At 42.0% G+C, this 25,140-nt stretch overlaps 5 protein-coding genes across 8 annotated transcripts in view; 3 read left to right on the forward strand and 2 right to left on the reverse strand.

Moving 5' to 3' along the window:
* The first annotated feature begins 1,727 nt into the window (after window positions 1–1,727).
* ASDURF (ASNSD1 upstream open reading frame) lies at window positions 1,728–5,851 on the forward strand. The gene is made up of 4 exons (XM_014880952.2): window positions 1,728–1,924; window positions 3,763–3,816; window positions 4,333–4,408; window positions 4,992–5,851. The coding sequence occupies exons 1-4, from the start codon at window positions 1,850–1,852 to the stop codon at window positions 5,060–5,062; spliced, it is 276 nt and encodes a 91-aa protein (XP_014736438.2). The 5' UTR covers window positions 1,728–1,849; the 3' UTR covers window positions 5,063–5,851.
* ASNSD1 (asparagine synthetase domain containing 1) lies at window positions 5,084–9,739 on the forward strand. Its single transcript, XM_014880953.2, has 3 exons — window positions 5,084–6,565; window positions 7,447–7,628; window positions 8,480–9,739. The coding sequence occupies exons 1-3, from the start codon at window positions 5,084–5,086 to the stop codon at window positions 8,739–8,741; spliced, it is 1,926 nt and encodes a 641-aa protein (XP_014736439.2). The 3' UTR covers window positions 8,742–9,739.
* OSGEPL1 (O-sialoglycoprotein endopeptidase like 1) lies at window positions 9,057–13,891 on the reverse strand. 2 transcript variants are annotated; one of them, XM_014880954.2, is made up of 8 exons: window positions 13,671–13,891; window positions 13,280–13,529; window positions 12,274–12,661; window positions 11,179–11,383; window positions 10,950–11,098; window positions 10,263–10,393; window positions 10,044–10,115; window positions 9,057–9,194 (listed from the first exon to the last, which is right to left on the reverse strand). In XM_014880954.2, the coding sequence occupies exons 2-8, from the start codon at window positions 13,489–13,491 to the stop codon at window positions 9,104–9,106; spliced, it is 1,248 nt and encodes a 415-aa protein (XP_014736440.1). In that variant the 5' UTR covers window positions 13,492–13,529; window positions 13,671–13,891; the 3' UTR covers window positions 9,057–9,103. The 2 variants fall into 2 exon arrangements, with proteins under 2 accessions (XP_014736440.1, XP_088023900.1); XM_088167774.1 differs by having other exon boundaries at window positions 12,274–12,656; window positions 13,671–13,825.
* A 377-nt stretch (window positions 13,892–14,268) lies between these two features.
* ORMDL1 (ORMDL sphingolipid biosynthesis regulator 1) lies at window positions 14,269–20,862 on the reverse strand. Of its 2 annotated transcripts, none has more exons than XM_014880942.2 (5): window positions 20,706–20,862; window positions 20,418–20,480; window positions 19,194–19,374; window positions 16,672–16,823; window positions 14,269–15,728 (listed from the first exon to the last, which is right to left on the reverse strand). In XM_014880942.2, exons 3-5 carry the CDS (start codon window positions 19,365–19,367, stop codon window positions 15,593–15,595), a joined length of 462 nt encoding a protein of 153 aa, XP_014736428.1. In that variant the 5' UTR covers window positions 19,368–19,374; window positions 20,418–20,480; window positions 20,706–20,862; the 3' UTR covers window positions 14,269–15,592. The 2 variants fall into 2 exon arrangements, with proteins under 2 accessions (XP_014736428.1, XP_014736427.1); XM_014880941.2 differs by having other exon boundaries at window positions 19,194–19,387; window positions 20,706–20,854.
* Window positions 20,692–25,140, forward strand: part of PMS1 (PMS1 homolog 1, mismatch repair system component) — a 43,630-nt gene continuing 39,181 nt past the window's right edge. The window contains exons 1-2 of one of the 2 annotated variants that reach the window (XM_088167777.1): window positions 20,692–20,764; window positions 23,062–23,213. In XM_088167777.1, coding sequence (XP_088023903.1) covers window positions 23,082–23,213 — 132 coding nt within the window. In that variant the 5' untranslated portion in view covers window positions 20,692–20,764; window positions 23,062–23,081. Of the gene's footprint in view, window positions 20,765–20,980; window positions 21,114–23,061; window positions 23,214–25,140 lie in introns of those variants that run through there. The other variant, XM_014880938.2, reaches the window with a different exon arrangement.

Below are 25,140 nucleotides of genomic sequence, written 5' to 3' on the forward strand. Positions count from 1 at the left end.
AGCACCAAAACCGAACTACGTGACCCGGATACGTGCATTTCTTCTAGAATTCAAAGGATAAGAACCCAGAACCACTCCAACCCCTGGACAACAACTCCCCAGCAGCTTCAGCTGCTCTGCTTTGGAACTGCCAGAATCCCAGCAGCCCTGTACACTGCAGAGAAAAACAGATCAGCTCCCTCACCTGTCCCACCACACAGCCCCGCGTGCAGCCATGGTGAGGCAAGGCTGGAGGCACAAGTGTGTGCTTAAACGTGGAGGGAAGAGCAAGAATGACCTTTTAGGAAAGTGTAACCTCAGTTTCTCTTTCTGTTAAAACCAAATAAACACAACTTTTGCAAGTTAGTGGATTGCCAAATATTCTTATAGGCAAATTGTCTTTCTCCATCCACCTACTAGAAGCCCAAATCCTTGTTCTTCCTACACCGTTGCCAAAAATTTTGATCAACATCACAGACATTCCAACCAAGCTCATGGATACAAGCAAGGTGAAATCTTGCTCACAAACTAAGTATTATCAAAATATATAATATGTATGATTATGTGAGATTAAAACAAAAAAAAGTCAACACTCCTGCCTCTCTTACTAAAGTTGCAGATATTTCAAATGGTTCATGAAGATTTGAACTATATTTGCACTGCAGTCAGTACCACAAGGACCACATGTGGGATAGAAATCTCATAAAATCCTAAAACAGCAATCAGTAGCAGTGTGTAAGTCTGGATTACTCTTGAATGTTTAGAATAATTATACAATGTTTAAAAAGAAGGAAAGGGATAAAAATGAGACAATGATGTATTTATAAAGACACGTAGACATATGCATCACTGTGACGTATCTGTAGTAGAATGAAAGAGACAGAGAAATGTTAAGATCATCTTTAGGTGTATGGTCTTAAACATCCATCTTGTATGAATCCTAGAATAGTTTGGGTTGGAAGGGACTTTAAAGATCATCTCGTTTCAACCCCCTGCCATGGGCAGGGACATCTTCTACTAGACCAGGTGTCTCAGAGCCCTGCACAACCTGGCCTTGGACACTTGCAAGGATGGAGCTGCCACGGCTTCTCTGGGCTCCGTGTAAAAGATTTCCATCAAGTATCCAATCTAAACCTGCTCTCTGTCAGTTTGAGTCCATTCCCTCTTGTCCTCTTAAAAGTGCCTCTCTATCTTTCTTGTAGAAATTTGTGCTAATAATGAACATAATGAAACATACGATCCTAATGTCTGTAAATAGTTTATGATTCATATCTCTTCTGGAATACCTTTAAGCAAACCACTTAACGGGGTTTGAGAGCCCGCTGCCCAACAGCACCCCAGGGTCACATTACACCAAGCCGCTCCTTTCCTTTTCCAGGTGTTCTGACACACCCCACAAGGAGTACAGTTCCCAAGCCTCATTCCAAAACATCTTCTCCATCAACTTCTTTCCAAGCCTCATTCCAAACATATTCTCCATCAACTTCTTTCCAAGCCTCATTCCAAACATCTTCTCCACCTTGGGCCTGTCCCGATGCCCTCCTGGACGCGGCTCCCAGGAATTACAGCGCAGTCCCGGCTTCTCCCAGGCGGGGGCGCCAGCCCCCCCACGATTCGCGCCATCCGCTCCGCGCCGCCGCGCCTGCTCGGCCGCGCCTGCTGATTGGTGAGCCGTCAGGCGCGTGCTCGGCCGCGCCTGCTGATTGGTGAGCCGTCAGGCGCGTGCTCGGCCGAGCTCGCTGATTGGTGGTTCTGCTCGGCCCCGCCTGTGCGCAGGCGCTCTGCCGCTGCTGTTTCCGGCGGCTGTGCTGTCCGAACGTGCGCGGCTGTCGCCGCTGTGGTGTGAGAGCGCGCCGTTCTCGCAGCGGCCATGTCGGGCCGCCCGCCGCGGCAGGAGGATGGGGAGAGCGCGGCGCTGCGCTACAAGGAGGAGCTGAGCCGGCGGGTGAGCGGAGGCGGCCCCGCGGGGCCCTGTGCCGGGGTCCGGGCTGAGGCGCCGGCGGCACCCGGAGCATGTCGCCTCGGGTGCGAGCAGCGTGACGAAGAGGAGGGCGGGTGCTGTCTGGGACCTGCATTTAGCGAGCCCGTGTTGCCTCGCTAATAGCTCGCTTGTCACATTGGTATTTTGGGTCTTACTGCATCAAGTTGAGCTTGAAATGTCAAGTGAGGCGCAGTGAGGTTTTTCTCATGAGATCACAGTGTATCGTGAGTTTCAGGAGATCCCCATTGATCGAGTCTAACTCCTGCGCTGTACAGGACACCCCAAGAATCACGCCATGTTCCCGAGCGTGTTATCCAAAAGTTGTGTGAACTCTGTCAGGCTGGTGCTGTGACCACTTTCCCTGGGGAGTTCAGAGCCCAACCACGCTCTGGGTGAAGAACCTTTTCCTGGTATGTGACCTAAACATCCCCTGACCCAACTCCAGACCGTTCCCTATGGTGCTGTCACTGGTCAGCAGGGAGGAGGGATGAGAATCTGCCCTTCCCCTTCCCTTCGTAAGGAACTTGTAGACTGCTGTGAGGCCTCCCCTCAGTCTCCTTCAGGCTGGACAAACCAAGAACCCTCACCTGCTTCTCATATGGCTTCCTTCTAGTTCAGCTTTATCTGCCCAAAATGTCCCATGGGATTTCGGCCATAGAGGCTGGTGCTCCTCATATATTTGCTCCCTTTTCCCTGGTGCCCATAGTAGGCAATCTGCTAAGCCCCGTGGAACCTTCACTCCAAAAAATCTCATAGTAACCTTCCAGTATCCCAATGGTGCCTACAGGGAAGCCAGAGAAGGGGCTTTTCATCAGGAATTGTAGTGATAAGACAAGGAGTAATGTGCACAAATTGAAAGAGGGCAAATTTGGGTTAGATACCAGACAGAAACTCTTTGCTGTGAGAATGGTGAGGCACTTACACATATTGCCCTGAGAAGCTGTGGATACCCCAACCCTGAAAGTGTTCGAGGCCAGGTTGGATAAAGCCTGGAGCAACCAGGTCCAGTGGGATTTGTCCCTGCTCATGGCAGGGGGCAGGTTGGGACTAGATGATCTTTCAAGTCCCTTCCAACCCCTTAACATTATTAATGATTATATGAAAAAATTACTTCTGCATGGATATGTTGTATAGAGACAGTGATATTTTTGATTGCCTGGAAGCTGCAAAGCTGAGACATCACAGAGCTACAGGTTGTCACTTCTGCTGTGCCTACGTGGCTGATTTAGTCTGCAGCAGAGGGTGGCTCTACTGCTCTGCCTTGTTGGTGTTGTAGATACAAGAGATTGATGGAGCTGCTGGAAAAGTTGTCTTTTCAGTGTGCCATCAGTTTGACTGACCTCACTCTGGCAGCTTCCTACTGATGGAGACACAAAGGAAGAGCAGAGAAACCCATACTGTTTGCTTCTAACAAAAAGCATTGTGCCCTCTGAACAGATTTTGTTCCAGTTTGTGGCTTTTGCAACAGTCCTTCTGATTACCCTTTACAGCTGCCATTATAAAAGAATTATTATGGTTATAATTTATATATATATTTTTTTTTTATACTATAATATAGATATTCTGGCTTCCCAGTGACATTTGAGGGTAGGAGAATTACCAATGCACGCAAAATAGCCTGTTTCTAGAGAAAATAAGTGTGTAATTTTAAAGACTTACTTTGTCTTCAGTGATTCAGTTGGGGAACAGCAGCTATACATGCTTGTTGCTGTCTTAAAATATCAGTAGATATGCTTCCCACTAGGATCATAATATGATGTCTTGTTTGTATCATTAAGTTCAAATGCATTTTTGCCTTTCAGATTAAAGAGCAGAAGGTTGTAGTCGATGAGCTTTCCAATTTGAAGAAGAACCGGGTAAGATTTTACAAATTTGCTTTTAACTATTTCATTTTACAAGATAAATAAGCATAGGGACAAGAAGGGCAACAAAATCAGAGCATGCTGTCTTTAATTTGTTGTAATACGGATTTTAATAAATATGTGGTCTGCTGTGCTCAGAATAATTTGTCCTGCAAATGATTTGATTATGTATACTTGTACAGTGTTGAGGTTTTTTGGTTTTTTATGTTTTGAGTTATTTAAATAAGATGTTTGCTTTGATCACAAGGATTCATGAGGTATTCTTACTTCTTCTGTGAATTTTTTAAAAATAGAATGCAATCCCTTGTGGATGAGGAAAAGAGAAATTCAGAACTGTCTTAGCATTAAATGCTTTTGATGGTACAGCATTAGAATGCCGGTGTTGGCAGGGCAGGACTTACCCTTCACTTTTATAACAGGAGTGTCTCTTTGGACCCACACAGCTTCTGCTGCAGTGTGGTTCCAGAAGCTGCTGCTTTGACTTAATACAGTGTGGGTTTTGTTTTACAGAAGGTTTATAAGCAGCAACCCAATAGCAACATATTCTTCCTTGCAGACCGGACAGAAATGCTGTCTCAGTGCAAAAGTAAGTTTGCAATGTAAAAGTATCTCAAATAGTTAATGTTTAAAAGCTTTATTTGTAGCTGATTTCAAAGGTATATTAAAATGAGAAAATTGCAGTGTGTGCCTAATACAAAGTAATAGGAGAATGGATAATAGAGGTGATGATGGAACAAGCATTAAAAGAGTATAAATTCAGAACTACAAATTTAATTTTCTGGAGTGAACAGTTGCTACTTCTCTTTGATTTGGATTAATAGTGTTGCCATTTTAATTGTCAGTTTCCTTTTCTCACTACAGATGTTGAAGCCATACTGATTATATAGGCAGGAGTTGGCCATTCCCCTATTGCACTGCGGCTTTCTTTGGAAAAAAAATTATCCTCTTTGTATAATTAAAGAGGAATATGCTACAGCAAGCTTATATAGCTTGTGTTAGTAATGATGAAACACAAACATAGCACTTTGCTTAATTAGTGTTTTATGTTTATCACTTTAATTGAACAAGTGGCTGGAATTACTAATTTTGTAGATATACTCTTAAACTTACCTATGCATAAACTTTCCTGTTTATGAAACTGATAATTTCTGTAATTTTCTCTTACACAGATACCTTAGATGAATTAAAGAAGGCACATCAGGAGCTGGAAAATTCAGAAAAGGCTAAAATCAAGAAGTAGTTCATGTGAATCCCCCTTGCAATGTGTGGTATTTGCTGTGTTGTTACCTTGGGCAGCCAGGCTGCGATTCATGATTTCCTCAGTGAAGACACCCTCTGCCATCTGAGAAGAAGAGGACCAGACAGTAGCCAACAGTTGATAAAAACTGTGTCTGATCTCTCTTATGAATGTCTCTTTTCAGGCCACGTACTTCACTTGAGGGGACTGGTGACTCCTCAGCCTCTGGAAGATGCCAATAACAATGTTTTTCTTTGGAATGGAGAAATTTTCAGTGGAGTGCATGTAGGAAATCTAGAGAATGATACTGAAGTAATGTTTCGTCATCTGGCTTTATGCAGCAGTGAAATGGACATTTTGTCACTCTTCTCATCACTTCAGGGTCCCTGGTCTTTTATTTATTATGAAGCAGCCAGACACAGTTTATGGTTTGGCAGAGATTACTTTGGTCGTCGTAGTTTGCTTTGGCAGTTCAGTAATGAGGCTGACAGCGCTTTCTGTCTCACATCTGTAAGTGGTTGTTCTGAATCAGGCAACCAATGGCAAGAAGTTCCAGCATCTGGAATTTTCAAAATTGATCTCAAAGCTTGTGCAACAATTAAATCTTTGTCTTTTACATTGTTTCCATGGAAGTACAGCTGCAGAGAGAAAGCAGTAGAAGAAACGTGCGTTAATGTTCTTGACCAAGTGTCAAAAGACTTACCAAACCACGTACATCTCGTGGTGAATGAATCAAAGCTGTGTCTTAGAGCACCAGTTACCCCCTTAAATAAAACAGTTTCTAAAGCTTCAGGTGCATGTCCAGGCTCTAATTCTGGTAACATTAACTGTGTGGTGTCTGTAGAAACCCTTCAAAAATTTCTTGCAGAGGAACACAAGAAAAAATTAGCCTGTCAATTTATTGATGTTTTAAATGAAGCAGTCAAGAGACGAGTCGTGTGTCTCTTTAGAGACCCAGGTCAGGAAACAAGAGAAGTTGCAAGCATGTCTCATAAGAAAGCACACGTTGCAGTGCTCTTTTCTGGTGGCATTGATTCTATGGTTATTGCAGCCCTGGCTGATAAACATGTGCCTTTGGAGGAGCCAATTGATCTTCTCAATGTAGCTTTCATGATGAAAGAGCAAGCTAAGCACAGGGGCACCTCTAAAAGACATACCAGCCATGAAGTACAGCTTGATTTGCTTTGTCCTCAGGAAAGCTGTCAAGATCTTGATGCTGACACTGGTACTCATTTATCTTGCTATGATGTTCCTGACAGAATCACTGGTAGGGCAGGACTGAAGGAATTAGAAGCCATTAACCCTTCAAGAACCTGGAACTTTGTGGAAATTAATGTTACACTAGAGGAATTGAAGAAAATGAGAAAACAACGTATTAATTACTTAATCTATCCACTGGACACTGTCTTGGATGACAGTATTGGCTGTGCAATTTGGTTTGCTTCCAGAGGAGAGGGTTTCATTAGTAACCAAGGAGAACTGAAATCATATAAAAGTCCTGCAAAGGTAGTGGTTTGTTTTGTTTTGTATTCTGCCTTATGTTTGAATGTAAAAACAGTTTTGGTGATTCAGAAGTCAGCTTGGATCTTTGCTTCTGAAATTCAGTGTCAGAATGTAGAATATTCAATAATTATAATATTTGTGTAATTCTAGAGTTTAAAATCATATTTAGTTCTTTTGTCATGTAAAGTGCATGGATTTTCACTGAACTTGGATATGCAATATGTGTAGGAAAAACACAACCACCATCTATCATTTTTGATTCCGATTTCTCACTTCTCTGCTCTTGATGGTTTGTGCAGGGAAGAAGGAACTGTTTAATTTCAGCTGTTGAAGGCACAGTAATGGGCCAGATGTAATAGTGTCTTTTCTGCTGATAAAACATTTTACTGTAGTTACTGAGTAGTGTAAGCCATTTTTACTTTGTGTAATGTAGTTGTTACTAACCCAGTAGCTGGTAAATGAATAATACACTGGGTGAACATTCAGGTAACTACAACAGATGACATAATCCTTTGGCAGTAATTTTTAAAGGCTGGTGTTTAATAAATGCCTTTTATTATCACAGAAACTAACAAAGACATTCTTCAAATATACTGGTGTATTTGTGATATATATGGCATAATTTTGATGTTTTTTCCTTGTTCCACTAGCAATGTTTGTGTGTGCTTTAAGGTCTGATCATGAACATAATTCAAGTTACCAGTGACTTTACTCAGAATTGTTTCAGGCTTTGTAAATGTGTAAGGCACAGCCCATCCTGATAGGTAATATCTTCAGAAGATGTTTATTGAAATTTTCCTCCTTAAGATGTAGTTAAATATTTAATGTCTGTTATGTATTAACTTGCATTAGATACTAAGATTTCTTATATTCTTTTTCCTCAGGTTGTGCTTACGGGAATTGGAGCAGATGAGCAGCTTGCTGGGTATTCTCGACATCGTGTTTGTTTCAGAAAAGATGGCTTAGAGGGTCTTAATAAAGAACTTGAAATGGAGTTAGGTCGCATTTCTTCTCGAAATCTTGGTAGAGATGACAGGATCATCGGTGATCATGGAAAAGAAGCCAGGTATTACTGTTCTAGCATGGAGCAAAACTGGTTTTGCTGGTTAGATGCAGTTTTTAACACCCCTAACAAAATCTTAATTGAAACTTTCGTGTGTTTTATTGTCTCTAGTTCTCCTGCAGTTCTGTTAATGTATACTGTGTGTGCAGGTTTTTGTTTTGTTTTTTAAAAAAGTGGACAGTATTATACTGTGGAAGGGTTTACTTAAGGAAATTTAGCAACTTGATTTCCATCTAGAAGTTTTAAGAACCAGCAACAGATGTTGAAATAGGCAAATTCAAGCTGGTTTCATCATTTTAACCTAAACAGCCTTTCGTTCAGCTTTGAAGTGTTCTGGTGTGGACCTTTAGGGAGTGTCTCTGGAGAATGACAGTGTAACAGAAGCTGTGCATTCCTATCCATGCAGTAAAGGCATAGTCAATATCCACCACATTTCCTGGCTGTTAAGTCTGAAGAGCTGAAGAATCATTTTATTTGTGTCTACTTCCTGCATGCTACCATCAACTTGGAAAAACTTCCTTAGGTGGTGTGCAGGAGTAAAGGCCGCTCAGGTGCATGAAAGGTTTTTTCATGTGATCTTTCTGCCAGTGTTTTTCCAAATCTGTTATTAGTTGCACATTTTCAGTTCAGCACAAGAACAGTTACAGTGGTAGATATGCAGTGCTCTTAACCATGCACATGATTAGGTATGAATGCCTCAAATTCAGAATAATGCCAGCATTTGTTGTGTAAATCTGTTTGTTTCAAAGTTACAGTGTAGTTTCACACCATCTTTGCATGTGGTAGAACGGAAAACTAAGACTAGTCCTATGGAATTTTTAAAGGGTCTTTCCCCATGTAAATCTCTCTTTCAGATTTCCTTTTCTTGATGAAGATGTTGTTTCATTCCTCAATTCTCTTCCCGTCTCGGAAAAAGTTGACTTGACTTTACCTCGAGGAATTGGGGAGAAACTGATTCTGCGCCTTGCAGCCAAGGAGCTGGGCCTGACAGCCTCGACTGTTTTGCCAAAAAGGGCAGTACAGTTTGGATCTCGGATTGCAAAACTAGAGAGCAACAGTGAAAAAGCATCTGACACATGCAGCAGACTGAAGTTACTTTCAGTAGATGAATTATAGAGCTGTATCTTGAGATGTTGCACTTAACTCTATACATAGTAAATCTTTCGAGTTTTCTTAGAATGTTTGGGGTTTTTTACACAGTTGGACATAATTTATTAATAATCAGAGTTGTACATGTGTATGTGTACGAGGAACTCACTATGAATGCATCCTGCGCTTTTAAGTTTTTTTCTTTTAATACTGAGAATGCTTAGTTTGGAATAGTAGCTGGAATCACTTTGCTGATAGCAACACAGCATTTGTTTCTCTGACAGGTGATTTTCAACATTTGTAATCCAAGTATTGTCACTAAACATAATAGCATTGAAACAGTTTTCATTGAACAATTTATAGTTGCATTTATTTTATTAAGTTAATTTTTAAGATGCCAACCATCGTATCTTTTTTAATTTTGGCACCTTGATGGACTCTGCTTCAACTCTTTTTGAAATATCAATTCCCAGGGGAGCTCTAGAAAACAAAATTACATATTTGTTAAAAATTAGCATCGTCTTTGCCGTATCACACAGATGTACAGCTTCACAGACCTCTTTTACAATTAGCATGAGAGTCAAAGTACTTTGATACATTCCCTGCACTTCTAAGACTGTGACCATTAAAACAGCCTCAAGCTGTACCTGGAAACATCTTTACAGTGGGGAAATATTGGCGTTTGTAGCCATTCCAAACTCAGAAACACACTTGTGATTTCAAAGCCAGCTTCTGGGTCTGTTGTTTTCTTTAGATTCTGATTTTAGTTGATAATTCATTTCATGTCTTGCTGATGAATGCAAAACACACTAGAGATTCGCAGGTATGCCCTATTATAATCTGAAATGACGTATTGTCAGCATTAAAACTTAAGTTTTTTATTCACTGAAATGTATACAGCAAATTATTTTTGAAGTAGAGTATTTTTTAATTTTTCATGTGAAAACTGTAATGCAATTTTTTTAAATTAAGACCATCTAAGTCTGTTTATCTGAAAAAGGGGAAATAAAGCTGAAAAAAATGCAGTTTAAGACCAGCAGGTACTTTTGAAATATCCACACTTTGTTTGGCTTTGAGCCTAACATCTACACAATTACATAGAACTGTTACGATGTATGGTAAATTAAGTTTCTGAGCCAAAACGAACATAACTGCCAGCCACAATGATTTGTATTTAAAACTGCCTTGGAAAGTAGCTTTTTAAAAAAATTTATACTTGCTGCAGAGAGACTCTGCAGCAGCTTCTGCCTCTTTTTCATGAGACCTCTTCCCCTCTCACTGCCCACAGTGAGCAGTGAGGAAGGAGACTGGGAATGACCAGTCACTTACCTTGGCTCGTAGCGGATGCCAGCAGCACTGTGTAGCACCCCCAGGCCTGCACGTAACCTTTCAATGCCATTCCTGAGCAACAAAGCAATTACATAAAAATCTATGTCACAACTCTGCACAACGAGCAGATCGTTCAGTCAGCACTAAAAGAGCTTCTTGACTCTCATGTCAACTTTGCATATGCTCCTGTAATGTTGTCTAAAGAGAAACAACTCTTACCATGCAATCATAACACCATTATCAGTGCAGAGTCTTGGAGGAGGACACAGTAAAGCAAAATCATTTGCATGTGCCAGATTCTGTAGACCTTTTCGGATATACTGATTACTTGCAACTCCTCCTGATACAACCTGACAGCATTTCAAAAAGAAAAAAAGGCATTAACTCAAAGTACTGATGGGTCACACACAACTAACATCACATTTAAAAAAGGCTTATTGGTTGAAATTCTAAAGATAGCAATAAATGCTGCATTTGAAGATTAAAACATACCAGAAAAGAGTCTGCTAAGTGAGCTTATTATGCAAAAAGATATTCCTGAAGCACGTCAGTCTTACGGAAGGTGTCCCTGCCCATGGCAGAAGGGTTGGAACTGGATGATCTTTAAAGTCCTTTCCAAGCTAAACCAGTCTGAGGTTCTACTGTAACTAGAACAGCCATCAAGTATTGGGAAGCACGAGGTCAAGCTGTTATGGGAGGTTAGATGAGATGGTAAGAAAATCTCTCTCTAGCTTAAAACCTAGATAAATATTTATATGACTATTACTTCAATATTTTGGTATTTTAACAATACAATACATACTGAGATCTTCCTCATATGTCAAGGCAGAAAGTACAATAAGGCATCTGCATCTTCAAATGATGTTAGAGAGTCAGATATAAAAAGGAAAAACAAAGTATACCCACCAAAGTGGCATTTTTTGATGGTAATATGCTGTTTTTGATGCAGAAGAGCATGGCTCGGTACGTCTTCTGGATAATATGAACAGTCACTGCATGCTGTACGGCAGCAGCAACATCGTTAACACAGGACAGGATCTCACCTTCCTGAATACCTATAAAAGTATATCATCAAAGGGGGCTCCTGAGTGTAGGTCATCAAAAGCTCAGTTTGTATCTGACTGCCTCAAAATACCTTCTTCTTTTTCTTTCTGTGCAATGGCATTATTGACAAGGTTTTGAAGTCCGGAGAAAGAGAAGTTGCAGTTGCGATACTGCTGCATGGGCAGTGGGAAGGTGAGCAGTTCCTGGTTCCCAGTCTGAGCCAGGTGCTCTATGGCCTTCCCCCCAGCCATGCTGTGGCACTCTGGGTGCTTTCTGAGAGACAGTCTTCGTGCCACCTAAGGAGATAACAAACAACAGATCTGGAATCAGTTCCTCCTGAACAGCATCACTACTGTAGTCCATGGAGTAAAATGTGACACCAAAAAATCCAATCCAATGTGAAATTACAAACGGCCTGGTAAGGGTAAGACATAACACCAGCCCAGCAGGATTTGTTTTTTTCTTGGAGCATTCTTTAGAAATACAATTCTAGAACAATCTGGGCAAACATAAAGATCAACAAATTTTGCAGAAATATTAATTACTCCATTTTTAAGCTATAGGAAACACACATGGACTGCCATACTATATAACCAGATACACAGGAACAAAGTTGGTTTTAACTTTTGAAGATCCCCTTTCTGACTCCTGCATTCCCCCAATTTTTAATTAATATGCACAAATACGTTTAAAAATAGTGTCTGACAACAAAGCCGTAAGTGACCAATTTTACAGACTACTCAGGGACCCAGAAAACTTAAGATTTTGAAGGCCAAACCATGCTTTTCAAACTAAAAACTAAAATTAGTAAGGAATGTTTTAACATGCATTGTTTTAAACCTGGGAGCATAATAATACCTCTGTAAAATACCTCTAAATCTCTAATTAATACAACTTCTTTGTGTAATCAGTGTCAATGAAACATCTAACACCAGTTTTGGTTACGTTGCCTATTTGCTAAAGTGTAATTAATGTACATACGTTACGATTGATGTTTTGTGTATATTTTTAACAGTCTTTCCGTATCTTAATCTATGGCATTTCAAAACTGAAAAAAAAAAGTTACATGAAACTTGTATTGCATTGAACTGCTGTCCTTAGGCTGATGGTAATACTACCACTATGTAGTATAAATACAATAAGAAGAAGAGAACTACTAAGGAAAGGTAAGGAAAGGGAATATGACCTTATCCAGCATGTCACCCGGTGCGATATCCATGGACTGTCCAAGCAGGAGGAAATCTGAAACTCCTTGTGCTACTGCCAAGAGACAGTGGCCTCCAGAGATCAGGAGAACTAAGAAGGGAAATTCCAGGTGATGTGTGAGCCTGATGGTCAGTGCGTGAGCCTCCATGTGATGGATGGGGATGAAGGGCTTCTGGTGCCTGCTGACCAAGCTCAGGCTGTACTGCAGCCCCACGCCCAGGCTCAGAGCGAGCCCGGGCTTCACTGTGGTTGCCACAGCCGCAAGCTCAGCCACAGAAACGCCGCTGGCACGAAGGGCCTCTTGAACCACTTGGTCGATGTTTTCTCTGTGAAGCTGCTGTGCCACCACGGGAATTATTCCTCCTGTTCTAGTAAAAGCAAGGAATTACAATGCATTGGTAGTTCAGAGCAGATAGATTGCCATAAAAATAGTTTCCAGGCACCTCTTAACCTTGTTGTATCCTGCCTGTTTCCTTAGTGCATTCTCTAATGCCTTGTTTAGTGTCAAGGGCACTGAAGAGAGAGTAATTATCAGTGAAGGCCAGAAAAGGATGAAACTTGCCCTTTTTTGGTACAGATGCTTTTTAAATGTATCTCAACACTGTTTCAAAACAATGCAACTTAATATTTACAACCCCTCACTTGTCAGCTCATGTTCTTAACCACCAATGCTTATATTTGATTCATTTTCCCTTTAAAAAGTCAAGAAATTTGATGATTTTAACAATAGCAATTATTTCATCTTTTATTCAAACTAGAGAAGTAATCTGCCTCTATTTGAAAGAAAATACTGGAGGGATGGCATGGCATTTCTTCCCTCCCCCTTAGTACTATCTCAGGCAGTATGTGTTGTGGCCCCAGCGATACACCTTCACACTTACCCACCATTTACTGAGTTTTATGGGGCAGGGAAGACTTTTATATTGATGATAAGTAACAATAACCTTGTTATTAAGACAGAAGCCCTGAGAAAAGTCTGTTCTTACTGTAAATGAACTTCCTTCTGACAGTGCAGTGCTTCTCCCAGAACACAGCCAGCTTCATCCACCACAGCAGCGCCGGTGTCGTCACAGCTCGTCTCTATTCCCAAAACCAGCCTGCGAAAATGCTGCTTTCCAGAGTAAGCAGAGCTGTTCCTCAGCCACGCAGCTCGGCCGTGCTTAACTGACTGCAAAACGCTTCTGGCAATGCTCTTCATTGTTCATAATCTAGCTGGTGGTTATGTCTAGAAGAGAACTGTATCGTTTATTATTAATTGAGGGTTTTCAAGCACGTGTTCTGCTCAGATTTTCTGAGGAGTTTTTAAAGTCATGAATGGCTACACACGACATTTAAGACCCTAAGAAAAAACAGCTGGGAAGTAACGTCTTGTTTTACCTGAATTACGTGTGAAGAGAGTTCCTCACCACGCTCGCAGCCCTACGGGAGGTCACAGCCGCGGGCGAGCGCTGCTGTGCGGGCAGGGCACGGCAAGTCCGGCCGCTCCGCCGCTTCACGGGCTCGGCCCCATCCCCGCGGATCCTCGTCCCGCCCCGGGCAGGAGGAGCGGCGGCCGGAACCCCCCGGTCCGCCCCGCCTCTCCCGGGTGGCGGCGCGCTGGCGCCGTCCCCGTGTGGCGGTGTGTCCCCGCCCCGCTGCCGGGACACGGGGCGGCGCTCGGGCGGGCGCAGCCGCCGTGCGGGACAGCGGAGACTCCTGGTCAGCCCTCCGCAGGCTGAGCACTGTGTGCGGACTGCCCGAGGCACCCCGAGACCTGCGGACACCAAACTCGGGCCGTGCCCTGCAGTCCCTGCCCCTCGGCAGCGCAGCCTTGTGATGGCCATTATTTAAAAATCAGCCAGTTAATACCTTCTGTGCAAGCAACACCCACAACTAATTACTTCCAATTGCTCGTTGCCCTTTTTTAAACAGCGTCTTTATCGATAAAGTCAATAGCCAGAAAATTACTGTAGGAAAAAAAAAATAAGTACACCACTTTAGGCTTGTCTTTTTATATTTTTAATTTTCTTTTCCAGCTCACTGGCTGTCACTGCAACCAAAATCAAGTCTTAAATGGAGTCTTCTGTTAAATCTGAGGTGGTTTTGGCTGGCAAACACACAGCAGACTTCAGAATTCATCCTTTTTCCACGATACAGAAATAAGTGCTCAGAGCAGTAGATGTACCTCCTTCAGCCTAATTCCAGAGCTGATAATATACAAGATTACCCCGTACTAAACAGTACCCCTAAAACACAGCATTCCTCCACATTTCCAAGACATGCAAGTTATCTATACTTTTTCCTGCAAAAGCATAGTTAGTCCATGTGATTTGCCTACTCACCTACTTCTAGTTCAGCTTCTATTCTAGCTTACAACCTACACAGCTTCCCTTACGTGTTCTGACACTTGCTCTGTAACAGAGCAGCTTCTCCTACAACAGCAGCAACCCTTTCCCCCCCACCTCACAGGCTTCTCAGCTACTGAAAAATAACCCATCAGTGAATATCAGATAAAACAGTCAAAAATCCACACCCAAAAAGAAATTGCAATTGTTCAGGATGTCCCATTTACACACAGAAAAGTCAGTATCCTGGTAAGCAAAATGAAATGAACACAACAGTGGCAATTTGTAAAAGCTTACATAAACGGAGCTATAGAATTGATGTGGAAATCCCCTGAGCTGGCAGTTAAGGACTTTGTTCAGTCATTGTGACAAAAAATAAATTTTAAAAAAATCACAAGAACAGAGAAGGCAGGAATTATACCATCAATTTATGCTCGCTGTCACAGTACTTACTGTGGGACAAACTTTTACAATGCAAAAACAAGTACAACCACTTACAATCCATTACAGCAGAAACTACCTAATTTCTCTTAATCTAAAAATGTGGCCTCACCAGTCCTTGGCATCGAGGATTCTGGATTTATATGTGAAGTTACCACCTGCATAATGGATGATGGGTATTTGTGAAACACTGCTCTCCATTTCAGCTGTTAACTTGCACCTTCCTTACAAGCCACTTGCATCAGCCACATGTGCAGTCTTAGTGGGGATTAGGTTTTAGAGCTGGGCCTGCCCAGTTCTTCATGTCAACCTTTCTTCTACACCTTTCCAATCCACATTGAAGTATCTGATGGCATCTTCTTATAAAGTTGATTTTCATCCCAGACAATGCTGCAGGAAGCAGGAATTGTATCTCAGACGTAAAAGCATCTCTCCCTGACTACGATGAGATACTCAGCACAGCAGACTACTCGTTTCTTTCACCCGGGGAGCAGCAGTAGCCATGTCAGGGGCAGCCAGTGTTGAACCTTCTGCTTAATATTTATTGATGCCAAAGATTCGAACCCCATGCAGCTGTGGCAGCTTGGGGATAAGCACGGTCAGGAGAGAGGCTGTGTTGAGGATAAAGTGTGTTGGATCATACTTTGTATAGAAACTGGTCAGGAAGTACCTGCAGGAGAAAAGGGAGCAAGCTTAGCTGATGGCAGCCTTGCCTAAAACACATACAAAGCAAAGTTTTAATACGTGCTTTAGTGATTAGTAAGATTTTACTGGTTAACATCTATATCTGTATTAAATATCTCACCTGAGGTTCTAGAGTATCTACAGCAAAATTATGGTCTAAGTCTCTTCTTCCCATATCTCTCAAGGTGCTTAACTCTCAGTCTACTGTTTTCTTCCAGCACTTCTCCCCACCTTGAGGAGTTATATATATTTTCTCAGCTTCTGTCCTTTATCAGCCAACTTTCTAAACATCATGCAGGATCTTCCCTCCCCTCTCACTCTGCCACGTAAGTGGACATGTAAATTTTCTTCAGGGACAAACAAAGGCTTTTAGAGTCGGATATTAAGTATGTATCTGATTTTTCTTAGTTGCACAACCACACTTTTGTCAACAGAGACAGGTGCATAGAATTCCTAAGCCATTTGCATAGCATAGAAAGAAGACAGTATGTACAAAGCAAAACCGACACCAGATCCCATTCACTGAGGACTGACACACTTCTACCTCACAAGTTGCAAAATGGTTAATAAATGCTGTCACAAAAGCAACTGGTTTATATTTGCAATATTTATGACTTCACAATCTCTTAAAGAACTTCAAGAGTTAACACTAAGTTTTCCTTACTACATTTCTAATCTTTAAAACCTGCCCCATTAATAACTGTTTACAAACTTTGATTTCAGTATGTGGAATGTCAAAAGCAGAAGAGACTGTTGATTACATAGCCTGTAAATAAATACTCCCTATAGCTGTGATGTAGAAATAAACAAACAAATAAGAAAAAAAGACAGAAAATGCTTTTAGACTGTAAATTGCAACCCATTATGTCACAGCTTTTTAAATCACGGTTTTATGTGCCAATTGATCTGTAACACATTTTTGAACTCACAGAATTATAGGAGAGATTGTGAAGAACTTCCTTGAAGATGTGAATTGTACTCCATAATCCAGTTGTTCCCAGTGTGTTAGTAGCCTAGCTTTTCCCTGATCAGGTGTTTCAAAAGGAGTTCCCTTTACTGCATGCAAAAACACATACATTCCCTGGGGAAAATAAAAAGTGAATACAGAGGCACTTTTAGTAATATTTTTAAGTAATTGTTAAGTTGTTCAATGCATTATAAAATTGAAAAAAAAAAAGGAGAGAGAAAGTGAGTAAATTCTCACTCAAAAGAGCTGCTAGCCTGTAATGACAAATTATTGAAGAGGAAGGAAGAGACAAGAAGTGATTTGCCTGAGAGTGTGCAGAATCAGAATTAAAGCCCAAGTCTGTGTGATATCCAATCCACTCCCTTGCCTTCTACACTAGTAGGCAAAATTCCATGAATTCAACAGAAGTTTAACAAGCACTGTAACAAGTGTGGGGCTGCTGATTTGTATCACCACTTCCCTAGCACAGTGTTAACAGAGTGATGAGTAGAGTGTCATAAAGCAAAAATCTACCTACAAACACTGGCAATATCACATCAACTCCTGAAAGCTTTCTCAGCCCTTTACCAGCTTCAAATTCTTAGAAACTGACTAAGCATTCTGCTCAATACCATCTGTCCACCTCTTTGCTGCTTCTCCTTGAACATGTGAGCTTTCATTGTGACTGTTCATATTTGATGGGTACATGCCATGTCTGGCTTGTTCTGAAAGACCAATTTGGGCCTCTTGGTTTCAAATCAAGGAGAGTACACCCTCTCCCAGTTTTAAAAAACATTTGTTTTCTATCACACCAACTCCAAGGAAGAGTCTCTATGAGACAATATCAAAGATTTCCTCCTCTTTCTTATGCACATATAAAAATTTTAATAGAAAGCTTTATATAGAAAAAAAACCCTACATTTCTTCCAAATTCTTAAAATGGAGGTGAAATCTCAGCAAATCACTTCATGTCTCCTTCCACCTTTTTTTGGAACAGACTCCAGACCAGAGCCCTGTGAACTTAGGACAATTGATTTGTTTAATTAATTTTTTGATTCATGACGTTTGCAGTGCCTCAGGTTTAATAACCATAAAGACACTTTTAGTTTAGGATGGATCCAAATGCTTACTCCACATTTTATTTCCCAGTGGTACTTGCAGAAAGAACCACCAAAAATGCTTTCAAGGTTAGCTAAGAGATTTCCATTAGTGGAAATCCAAGATTCTTTTTTTATTTTTGTCAAACCATTTGTGGATGTGTTTCCAAAAGAACTGCCATTTAAATTCTGAAATATCCAACAGCGAAATTTATACTCATCTTCTAGTGTTTCACTACAAAACTACTTGCCAGTGCATGCTCTCATCCCTGTTGTCATTACAGCTACTTGCAATGAGTTCAGTAAGGCATGTGGGAAATATTTAGTAATACTTGTCTCTGCCAACATCTTCTGAAGTCAGACATGTCTGATGCTGTCAAAGATAACACACAAAACGCTCTAATGACAGTTACAATTCCACCAGTAGTTTTAAACCTACTGACAAAACCAAAAAGCTCAAATAAAAAAAAAATAAAACTTTACATTCAAGAGGATATTACCCATCCTTACTGCACTATCGTTTTCCTAAATAAGGAAAGAGCTATCTTATTGTCAAGTCTTCTTTGCAGGTAATGTTAGAAAACTGAGCTAGCAAACCACAAGTATGAAGTAAATTGCTGGGTTATGGCCCTCTTTTCTCTAAGCATGGCAGAAATTATATAGATAGCTGCACTACTTTAAGTGATTACAAGAAAATGATAGCATCCTGGGGAGAGGAGTAGAAAGCAGCTCACAAAATCTTCTGCATACAAAAGTATCATGCAAATCACAACTCTCTGAATAACAAATGGTTTCAGGGCTGGGTCAAAGTAGTTCAGTTTTTCCCACTGCTTTCAAGCAAGATTTCTCTAATGTCATGCATGGTGACAACATTGTATGCTGAAGTCATTCTGAGTTATGTAGCTTGGCCAGAAATCAAAATTAAGAAAAAGAATACAAGCATTTCTCGTAAAGAAAATAGGTAAGGTACTAAAATTAAACATTTTGGGATATTAACAGATTTATGTGGAAAAATTAGTAGATAGTGTCCAAGAATTAAAAATGTGATAGTTTATGTATTCAGCACAGCTCTCTAACAATATGCAGAACACTGAAAGTTGGTTGGCATGACGATTTTATGTCTGCAACCTTCCAGCCTAATTAAACACCGTTTAAAAGAACAAATAACTCCATAAAGAATATTTCATATCTTTCATGTTTAAAGTGAAAGTGGTCGTGTATCACTCTTCCTCCCCAAAACAGCCAATCCTTTGTGGATAGGCCAAGGAGAGGTGGTGTTTTTGGACAGTAGGATTTCATTGTCCATACAGACTGGCTACTTTCCCCTTCCCTCGCTACTGAAAATAAATACATATGAACAACAACTATTCAAATTCTGTTCCAAGAGAGAACTACTACTACTACTCACCAGGTTGTGAATGACATTTGTTAAAGTCCAGGCGACAGGGACACTAAAGAAGGGAATGCTGAGCAGGACAATGTGCAGCATGCCGACTCCGAGCGCGTATGTCAGCCACATTCCACGGCTGTTCATCACTCGAGTGTTTGGATTTACCTCGCTGTGGGCAACTCCTACGTTCATTTTTACCCTATAAAACAGAGCTGTTTGAAGACTGAGACTACTGTTACAGAGGAGTACTTAACATATGCAATTTTCAAATGTGAGAAAAAGCTGCTTTAAAGAAGCAGGCCTGGAGAGAACACAGTGCAAGAACAGGGATGTACCTCAAGATCTTCAAACTATGGTTTATAGAGAAATCAGCACAAAGGGACAGTTGGGAACCGTTTGTTTAAAACAAGTCCAAACAAATAAAACTCATAAGACTGCTACAGAAGGGACGTTTTAAAAAAATAGTAAGCTGTGATGTCAGAAGCTAGAGTTGCAAAGCTGTAAGAAACCAAGCTAATAAATCCTCAGAATTAAGTTTCTCCATCTATAACAAAATCCAGAGCTCTTTTCCACTTCCCACATCAGACAATCTTCCTCCTCTTTCTCGTTCATATAATGGTTAGTGAAGAATTCTGCGTATACCAACTGCCCAGCCACCCACTTCTAGAAAGAACAATGAGGGAGCAATCTACACCTCTTTTTCTTGAAGCAAAGTGCAGATTTCCTTCCCTCACCATCTATTAGTTTCCAGACAGACATTTCCATCTTTTAAATCCAGCTGAAATTAGAGAACAGGTTCAAAAGTTTTCTAAACAACAGACACATGCAGAGATACACAGGAAAATTTAATATGCCGATATATCCAGGAAATTGACAGAACTTACCTACAGTGCCACTGTCGTCCTATTGCAGTAAAATTTGTTATGATAAATTTAAGACAACCCTAAACTATTGCTTACTTCAAACTCACATGACCTCTGGTACAATGGATATTTATTTTTGGGAGCAGGATGAAGTTTTTCTTAGCAATCATCTGAAGCAGAATACAAAAGCACTATTCAACTAGCAAAAGCAATCTTGCTTTCGGTAGGAAGTTTGTTTCTGACACTTAGTGAGGTATAAAATCAAAATATTCTGCAATATGAACAGCAGTAGACTAAAAAGAGATAGGCTGAACCTGAACCCGATCGGGGGCACTAGCGACCTTAAGCAGTACCTGAAAGCATTCCGAGGACACATTACCTGGGATGGGCGACGCGAGGCTGTTCCTCTCCCCCTGGGATGCAGCACCCGCCGAGCCAGTACCTAGACAGACATCCCGACGTGACCCACCACTCCTTCCCATTCCACCCCACGATTCCAGCCCGATCCCAGCGCCAGCTCGCTGCACCGCCGCCTTTCCTCTGCCATCCCCGCTCCGCCGCCGCCGCCCCGGCCCCGCCGCAGCGCCAGGCCGGCCGTGCCCGTGGCCTGCTCTCCAGCGCAGGCGGCCCCGGCCGCCCGTCCCTCCGCCCCCCGCCGCGGCCCCACCTTTCCGCAGCCCCGCTGCCGCCGAGGAGCCGGAGCGGAGCGTCCGGCGCCGACCGCAGGTAGAGCCCGCGGTGCCCGTGGGCAGGGCCGGTCGGGAGGGGAGCGGAGCGGAGGGGCCGGGCCGGGCCGCCCGCACCGCCCACGGGCGCGGGGCGGGCGCGCAGGTAGCGCAGCCGCGGGGCGGGAGCGGGGAGGCCGCGCCGGGGCCGGGGCCGGGACCGGGACCGGGACCGGGACCGAGACCGAGACCGAGGCGCCGCTTCCCGCGGGGAGCTGGGCCGGGGCGGCCCTGGGCCCGGGGCTGAGGCGGGCAGGCCCCGGGGAACAGCGAGCGCCTCGCAGAGCGGGAGCGGCGCCCCGCCTCTGGCAGCGAGAACCGGGAACTGCGGACGGCTCGTGTGGCGTGGGGTAAACTCCAGGGCCCGCAGGGGTTGTCTGCCGCTTTTCGCCCTTTTTGTTCGTCTCGTAAACCGAAGGATTGCCTCAGTGCGTGCTGGGGAGGGCCCCTGAGGAAGGCGGTGCTTGAAGGGGGTTTCTTGGTGTGGCTCCAGACATCTGTGGGGCCGGAGCCGTAAAATTTAGGGAGATTTTATTCCCAGTTTAGGCGAGGATGTGTAGAACCGTAGTTGTTGGCATGACGAAGTTGCTGTAGAGGGATCCAAGGGTTAGATCAGTGATGGGGCTCCCGTGCAGAAAGTGCTGTGCTTTCCCACAGAGCACAGTTGTTACACTTCTGGGTCTTGAAGAGTTGCAGTAGTAAGGTGGCCTGAGCTGAAACACGTGTCGTTTAGTTAGAAGGCATCCTAGGTTGGATGCCTTTCCATGGGTAGGACGTCCCCGAGGTCCCTGTCTGCCTCCCAGCAGGTGTTCTGAGATGTGGCCAGCATTGCATCTCTCAATTTGGGTCCAGGGCAGGGGAGGCCACACTGGGAGCTGATTCCTCTCCCAAACTGCCTACATCAGTCACACCTCATAGAAAATTCGTCTGCAGCGTTTCTTTTAAGACCCTCCCGTATCTTAGTCAGTGTCTTTTGATGGAGAGACATCCAGCTCCCATCTGATTTACTCCCGTGAGTAAATCATGAAGCACTTGACACAGGAGTCCTGTACAATGTGTCCATGCCTCAAAACCTGCTTCTCTGAACACCTGTACATGATATTAATATCGGTTTGTCTTCAGCAGTGCACCTTTTCTCCTGCTCCTCGTGTTTTCCAGTTGGTGGAAAAACAATTTGTCAGATCCTTTTACCACATCTGAAAGGCAAACTCCCTTTGCAATGTAAATATCAGTAATAAAGAGAAAACCCCTTTGTAGTTGTTCCTAGAAAAATTTCAGTGCTGCTTATACTTCATAACACTTTACTTCCTCCCCCCCACCCAAAAACCACATTTTAACTTTTATGTTTAAAGAGCTGCTGTCTTTAGCAGGATGTTGAGGAAGAGAAATGTCCTGTAATTGTTATATCAGCTGCATATACCCTGCAGGGCAGTGATGCTTCAGGGTGTTGGCTGCAATCCCTCACCAGGTCCTGGCTGTGTCAGGAGGAAATCTGGGTTTGTTCCATTCCTCCACGTGTGCTCATATCCTTGGGACAGGTGCTGAGTGTGCAGTCAGTGTTCTTCAGCAGATACCTTGGACTGAATCAGTGGAGAAGCCAGGACTGTCAGGATTGTTTGCTTTTCAGTGTAAATGGTATTATATAACATAACCCAGAGAGAAGAAACCTGTTTGAACCATTCTTGAGGTGCAAGATGCTCTTTCCCCTGCCTCTCTCATATGCATATAAAACTGTGGTTGAATTTGGCAGGCTACAAGGATCAGCAAAATAGTTTTCCTGGGGCTTGTAGGTACTTATACAGAACTAAAATTTACAGATCCATGTGAAATCTCTTCATGGGAGAGTGTCTCTATAATATAGTAAGAATTTTATAACCCTTTTTATTTCCAATGATTAAAAAAAGAAATCTCCCCTGGTTTGTAAGGCATCTTCATTTTTAAGTGAGAGACAGAGTGACATAGAAATAAAATTACCTGCGTGAGGAACACACGTGGTGTACACAGTACACAGATCAGAGAGGCAAGACTGTAATGGAGAACTTTTTTGGGTTTGGTTCTCATTTTTGCCAGATTCCATTGCCATTGAATATGGCTTTTCCTCAACACCGTGTTGACTCCTCATTTCTCTCCTAACACCTACTGACTGCAGAGGAAGCTGAGTCCTACTTTAACTCGAAAATTTCACTTTCCAGCCATAATGTGTTTTTCTACATTTCAAAGTTCCTGTGAAAGAGGTTCTTAGAAATATGTAATTGCAATATTACTTTTACATTCATTTTCTGTTACTTTTCTACACAGCTTCCCTAAATCTTTCCACCATGAAGCAGCTCCCTGGAGAGACAATTCGGCTCCTTTCAAGTTCTCAGGTGATTACTTCAGTTGTCAGCGTGGTGAAGGAGCTGATAGAAAATTCCTTGGATGCCAATGCTACAGGCATTGATATTAAACTGGTAAGTCTTTCTCTCAAAAAGAATTGGATATAAAATAAGATGCCAGGAAAATTGCTCCACTGCAAATGTGGTTTTTTAGGCTATTGTGGTTTGGGGATTGGTGATGATTATTATATATTTATATGTTTATATTTTTACCTCAAGTAAAAATGGTAAAAAGTTAGTTTTCATTTGTGTTTTTGAGGTCCTGCTCTGAAACAGTAAGGTATATTTGTGCTTCTGAGTGTATCGTGGGGAAAAAACTGTCAGCTTTTTTAATCCTCCTTTTTCTACTAAAAATTTACCTTTTCTGACTAGTAGCCTGTTTTAAAAGATGTTGGACTTAGGTTTGCTGTTAGGCTGACATATTTAATGCTCATTACCAAGTATTGTAAGAAAGGTGAAAATGGAGACAGTGGAAAAGCTTAATGACCGTTCAAAACAAAAAATGGTTTTATAATACAAATCACTACTGTGTCTCTAATTAGCATGGTGAACTCTGGCTACTTCTAGCTCTTTATTTTTATAAGCTGTTTAAAAAAGTTGACATGTCACTCACGGATAGTTTCTGACAATAGAAAATACTACTTTTAATAAGGAGTTTGAGCTTTTTTTCCCTACAAATTGGGTAAAATGGGTAACTGGTCAGCTTCGTTTGCTGTCATATTTCTTCTTTTGCAGTGTTTTGTCAGCAGCTGTATAGTAGCACTATCTCCTGCTTAGTAAGAAAGAACTGTTGTTATATCCTGTATAAATGTAGGTATTCAGAATTGTATCCAATTTCCTTTCTGCAAATAACAGTGAATGTATAGGATATTCTTGAATTAAGCATTAGATAAATGCTCTTCACTAGGAGGGCAGTTCAGTTTCTTCTTGTTTCTTTGTCCATGTCTGCTATATTTTCTGAATTACTCTAGAGTTTTTTCCATCTGAGAATGATTTCCTGCAGATACCAAGGAACATGTTTGTTACTGCTTTGAGTGAACTGAAGATGTTCTGTCTGTGCTATGGTCCCTCGTAATCTCTGTCTTCTCTATGTTAAGATTGCAGAGTATTCTTGCTTCATGAGTAACTCCAGTGTGAGTAGTGTGTGCACAGTTGTGGGGGTAAAGGATATTGGGATCAGATCCTGGGAGCTGATCAGTAGCTGCAAGAAATGAACAGAAAGGTTTGGAAGTGTTTCAGAATGGTTGGAAGAAACCTTGCAGAGGTGAGAGCCCTCTAACTAGTGGAGATTTCACAGCACAGAAACCAGCTGTGTCCCAAATCAATTAAAAAGTGCATTTTAAACCATTTTAAGTGCATGAATTATCTACACTACTCTTACATTCTTGTGTCAGTCCAGCCCAATCTGAAACACTGTAGTTCCAAACAAACAAACCTGACTTTCTGCAAGTTGCCACTGATTAAAAGAGATTTGATTATTGTTCTTCTGTGGGTACTAGGGGAGAAGATAAAACCTGCACTCTGCACAATTCCAGACAGTAATACTGTAAAATAATGGATTTTTTTCTGGTACTTTTTAATGGGAAATTAAAATAACTCTGACTACGTAATAGAGGTCAATGACCACGTTAATTCTGGATTAGTTCAGAAACATAACAGAGAAACTTTGAAATTCCATTTTACAGCTTGATGGGTTTTGCCTGAAACTGCAGCATTTTCATTGTTTTAATCTTTTTCAGCTGGAATAGGGAGGCATAGTTTATCCAATTTGCCTGAACAAAGATAACAATTCCTTTTTGACAGACAGACAGGAATTAAGCTGAAGATGGAATGGCTCTCAGACAAGAGTCATGGCAGTGGTGAGCTGTAGTGGGAAGCTTTGGCTGGTGTTTAAGTCTGGGATTGACCAAACGCCCATAGGTGATGTTATTTGGCATCTTTGCACTGTGTATCCAAGCTGAATCATACTGATTGGCATCAGTGACCTGGCAGAGCAACTTAA

The sequence above is a fragment of the Sturnus vulgaris genome, chromosome 7, assembly GCF_052056855.1.
Source record: "Sturnus vulgaris isolate bStuVul1 chromosome 7, bStuVul1.hap1, whole genome shotgun sequence".
Taxonomy (NCBI): domain Eukaryota; kingdom Metazoa; phylum Chordata; class Aves; order Passeriformes; family Sturnidae; genus Sturnus; species Sturnus vulgaris.

Excerpts from the sequence above, each read along its gene's own strand:
- ASDURF (XM_014880952.2), top strand. The coding sequence starts at position 1,850 with ATGTCGGGCCGCCCGCCGCGGCAGGAGGATGGGGAGAGCGCGGCGCTG. Across the intron at positions 1,925-3,762 it reads AGGAGGAGCTGAGCCGGCGG|ATTAAAGAGCAGAAGGTTGT; the intron begins GTGAGCGGAGGC and ends TTTGCCTTTCAG. Across the intron at positions 3,817-4,332 it reads CCAATTTGAAGAAGAACCGG|AAGGTTTATAAGCAGCAACC; the intron begins GTAAGATTTTAC and ends TTTGTTTTACAG.
- ASNSD1 (XM_014880953.2), top strand. The coding sequence starts at position 5,084 with ATGTGTGGTATTTGCTGTGTTGTTACCTTGGGCAGCCAGGCTGCGATT. Across the intron at positions 6,566-7,446 it reads CATATAAAAGTCCTGCAAAG|GTTGTGCTTACGGGAATTGG; the intron begins GTAGTGGTTTGT and ends CTTTTTCCTCAG. Across the intron at positions 7,629-8,479 it reads GATCATGGAAAAGAAGCCAG|ATTTCCTTTTCTTGATGAAG; the intron begins GTATTACTGTTC and ends TCTCTCTTTCAG.
- OSGEPL1 (XM_014880954.2), bottom strand. The coding sequence starts at position 13,491 with ATGAAGAGCATTGCCAGAAGCGTTTTGCAGTCAGTTAAGCACGGCCGA. Across the intron at positions 12,662-13,279 it reads CAGAAGGAAGTTCATTTACA|AACAGGAGGAATAATTCCCG; the intron begins GTAAGAACAGAC and ends TGCTTTTACTAG. Across the intron at positions 10,116-10,262 it reads AATGGTGTTATGATTGCATG|GAATGGCATTGAAAGGTTAC; the intron begins GTAAGAGTTGTT and ends TTTGTTGCTCAG.
- ORMDL1 (XM_014880942.2), bottom strand. The coding sequence starts at position 19,367 with ATGAACGTAGGAGTTGCCCACAGCGAGGTAAATCCAAACACTCGAGTG. Across the intron at positions 16,824-19,193 it reads CAAATGTCATTCACAACCTG|GGAATGTATGTGTTTTTGCA; the intron begins GTGAGTAGTAGT and ends TATTTTCCCCAG. Across the intron at positions 15,729-16,671 it reads ACAATCTCTCCTATAATTCT|GTACTTCCTGACCAGTTTCT; the intron begins GTGAGTTCAAAA and ends TTTCTCCTGCAG.